Source organism: Vombatus ursinus, unplaced genomic scaffold (assembly GCF_900497805.2).
Source record: "Vombatus ursinus unplaced genomic scaffold, bare-nosed wombat genome assembly UNPS02010591.1, whole genome shotgun sequence".
NCBI lineage: Eukaryota > Metazoa > Chordata > Mammalia > Diprotodontia > Vombatidae > Vombatus > Vombatus ursinus.
The window spans coordinates 3,489-7,405 of NW_020950369.1; the positions used below are offsets into that span (position 1 = coordinate 3,489).

General features: G+C 42.1%; 1 protein-coding gene across 1 annotated transcript; it reads right to left on the reverse strand.

Annotated features, from left to right (window-relative positions):
* Positions 1 to 2,144: 2,144 nt before the first annotated feature.
* LOC114037810 (zinc finger protein 160-like) lies at positions 2,145 to 3,912 on the reverse strand (the record flags this gene model as incomplete). The annotated part of the gene is made up of 1 exon (XM_027854781.1): positions 2,145 to 3,912. A coding segment is annotated over one exon (1,689 nt), but the record flags the coding sequence as incomplete, so codon positions are not given.
* Between the last annotated feature and the right edge of the window lie 5 nt (positions 3,913 to 3,917).

The following is a 3,917-nucleotide window of genomic DNA, read 5'->3' on the forward strand; positions in this document are numbered from 1 at the left end:
AAAAAAAATGCAGTGTCCTACTTTGAATTGGTTGAAAAGGATAATTAAAAGCGAAAGATGTAATCACTTATATCCCCTGGGACATTTCCTTACCAACCAATTTAACCTGAGAACCTTCAACCAATGAACCTCGTTCATTGTCTGTCAACAACTGACCAGCTTAAGCTGGATCCCTACCTCCCAAAGACAATTAGGGATGACTTGATCTCCCCCAAGGGCCTGGTGCCTCATAGGTGCAGTGGGTGTCACAGGAATAACTAAGTATCAAACTTGTCCTGGGGTTTGTTGATTTTGCTAAAAAGTGAGTTTGCTGCACTGATGAAGACTTGGAAGGAATGAGAGGAAAAAGCAAGAGATGCTTAAAAAAAAGGGAGGGGGAAGGCATCAGGCAAAAGGGAATTTGGAGAGGCCATTGCAACAGCTGCTGAGTCACCAGGATACCCTGACTTGAAATGGCCAAGCTGATTCCTGAAATCAGGGAGCCTGTGAAGTCTCCGAAAAGACATTATACCCAGGGCATTCTTGTGAAGGGGTCACTGGGGTAGGGAGTGTGGTAAGGACGTCCTTTAATTGGTGAGCCAATGCTTAATACCAGATGGAGGGAGTTGTGCTCAGTTTGTGATCCACCATGCTTAATAAAAGCTTATCGACTTTCCCCCCAACTCCCATGCGTCCTCCATTTGGCCAAGAAAATGATTTTCCTAAATCGCAGATCTGACCATGTCACTCCCCTACTCCAGTGGTTCCCTATCACCTCCAGGACCAAGTACAAAATCCTCTTTCATTCAAAGCCCTTCCCGATCTAGACATCACCTACTTTTCCAGTCTTCTTCCACCTTCCTTCCTGCCCCCTACCCATTGATCTGATGACAACGACACTCAGCTCTCAGCTCCCAGCATTCTCTGGTTGTCCTCCATGGCTGGAATCCTCTTTCTCCTCTGTCCACTGCTTTCCTCCAAGTCCCAACTAAAATCCCACCTGCTACAAGAAGCTTTTTCCAATCCTACTTAATTCAGGTGCCTCTACCACCGTCCCCCCCTCCCCCTTTTAATCATACCTCATTTATTCCACCTACAGCTCGTTTGCACATATTGATTTGCTTGTTGTCCCCTCCCCACTGGGAGCTCCCAAAGGGCAGGGACTGTTGTTTGCCTCTTTTTGTAGTAGCCTAAGCACAATGCCCAGCATATTATAGGCACTTATTAAATGTTTACTGACTAACTGCTCCCATTCTATTCATCTCAAAAACAATTCCTGTTTCCTTCATTCTCTCACAAATACCCTCCAGAGATGGGTATTTGATCCCACTCCCTTCTGCCCATTCCACATTTGGCACCCTCAATCATCCCCCCCCCCCCCCCCCCAAATGTTCAACCTTTCCCCACTAACAGATTCCTTTCCAACATGACAGTCTCCCTCATCCCTGAAGACTCTTTTACTAGACCCTAAATGCTACCCACTTGAGTTATTACTCATTCTCAACAACATTGAACAACTGTAAATGACTTAGCTCTTCACATCTATACCATGATCCAAGATAGTTCCAAGGGACTCATGATGGAACATGCTGTCCACCTCCCGAGAAAGGACTCATGGATTCTGAATGCAGATGGAAGCAGACTGTTTTCGCTTTATTTTTTTCATGGTTTTCTCCTTTGGTCTGTTTCTTCTTTCACAGTATGACTAATATGGAAATATGTTTCACATGACTGCACATATATAACCTTTATCAAACTGCTTACCATTTTAGGAAGAGGGGAGGGAGAAAAATTTGGAATTCAAAATTTTGTAAAAATGAATGTTGAAAGTTGTCTTCACATATAATTGGAAAAAAGAAAATACTATTTAAAAAAAAAGATTTCTATCACTTATGAATTCTCTGATGGGAAATAAGGGCTGACTTTTTCCTGAAGGCTTGACCACATTGATTACATTCCCAAAGTTCTCTCCAGTGTGGATTCTCTGATGTACAGTAAGACCAGCCCTCTGTGTGGAAATCACTCTACATGGATTACATTCATAAGATTTCTCTCCACTGAAGGATCACACTCTACATGGATTACATTCATAAGACTTCTCTCCATTGATGTACAAGAACACTGGAGCTACATCTGAAAGTTTTTCCACATTGACTACATTCCTAAAGTTTTTGTCCAGTGTGGATTCTCTGATGTTCAGCAAGTTCTTTCTTTTGGATGGTTTTTTCCACATTGATTACATTCCTAAGGTTTCTCTTTAGTGTGGATTCTCTGATGGACAGTAAGACCAGCCCTCTGTGTAAAAGTCTTTCTACATTGATTACATTCATAAGGTTTCTCTCCATTGTGGATTCTCTGATGTACAGGAAGACTGGAGCTACATCTAAAAGTTTTTCCACACTGATTACACTTATAAGGTTTCTCTCCAGTGTGGATTCTTTGATGTACAGTGAGACTGGAGCGGCATGTGAAAGTCTTTCCACATTGATTACATTCATAAGGTTTCTCTCCAGTGTGGATTCTCTGATGATGATCAAGACTGGCCCTCTGAGGGTAAGCCTTTCCACACTGATTACATTTATAAGGTTTTTCCCCAGTGTGGTTTCTCTGATGTACAGCAAGACCAGATCTGGTTCTGAATGTCTTTCCACATTGATTACATTCAAAAGGTTTCTCTCCAGTGTGGGTTCTCTGATGTACAGTAAAACTGCTCCTCTCTGTAAAAGTCTTTCCACATTGATTGCATTCATAACGTTTCTCTCCAGTGTGGATTCTCTGGTGTACAGTAAGACTGGAGCTGTATCTGAAAGTCTTTTCACATTGATTGCATTCATATGGTTTCTCTCCAGTGTGGATTCTCTGATGGTGATCAAGACTGGCCCTCTGCGTGAAAGCCTTTCCACATTGATTACATTTATAAGGTTTCTCTTTAGTGTGGGTTCTCTGATGGACAGTAAAACTGCTCCTTTCTGTAAAAGTCTTTCCACAATGATTACATTGATACGGTTTCTCTCCAGTGTGGATTCTCTGATGTACAGCAAGATTGGTGCTGGATCTGAAACCCTTTCCACATTGATAACATTTATAAGGTTTCTCCCCTGTGTGGATTCTCTCATGTAAAGCAAGACTGGCCCTCTGTGTAAAAGCCTTTCCACACTGATTACATTCATAAGGTTTTTCTCCAGTGTGGATCCTCTCATGTAGAGCAAGCCTGGTACTGCATCCAAAAGTCTTTCCGCATTGATTGCATTCATAAGGTTTCTCCCCAGTGTGGATTCTGCCATGTAAAGTAAGACTGGCCCTCTTTATGAAAGTCTTTCCACACTGATTACATTCATATGGTTTCTCTCCAGTGTGGATTCTCCAATGTTGAGTAAGACTGGAGCTGGATCTGAAACCCTTTCCACATTGATTACATTCATAAGGTTTCTCTCCAGTGTGGACTCTCTGATGTACAGGAAGACTGGAGCTGTATCTGAAAGTCTTTCCACACTGATTGCATTCATAACGTTTCTCTCCAGTGTGGGTTCTCTGATGTACAGTAAGACCACCCTTCTGGGTAAAAGTCTTTCCACATAGATTACATTCATGAAGTTTCTCTCCAGTGTGGGTTCTCTGATGTACAGGAAGACTAGAGCTACATCTGAAAGTCTTTCCACATTGATTACATTCATAACGTTTCTCTCCTGTGTGGGTTCTCTGATGTACAGTAAGACCGCCTCTCTGTGTAAAAGCCTTTCCACATTGATTACATTCATAAGGTTTCTCTCCAGTGTGGATTCTCTCATGTACAGCAATATCGTTCCTAAATCTGAAAGTCTTTCCACATTGATTACATTCATAAGATTTCTTTCTGGTGTGGATTCTCTGGTGTATTATAAGGGATGAGTTTTCACTAAAAGCTTGGCCACATTCATGACACTCATGTGGTTTCTCTC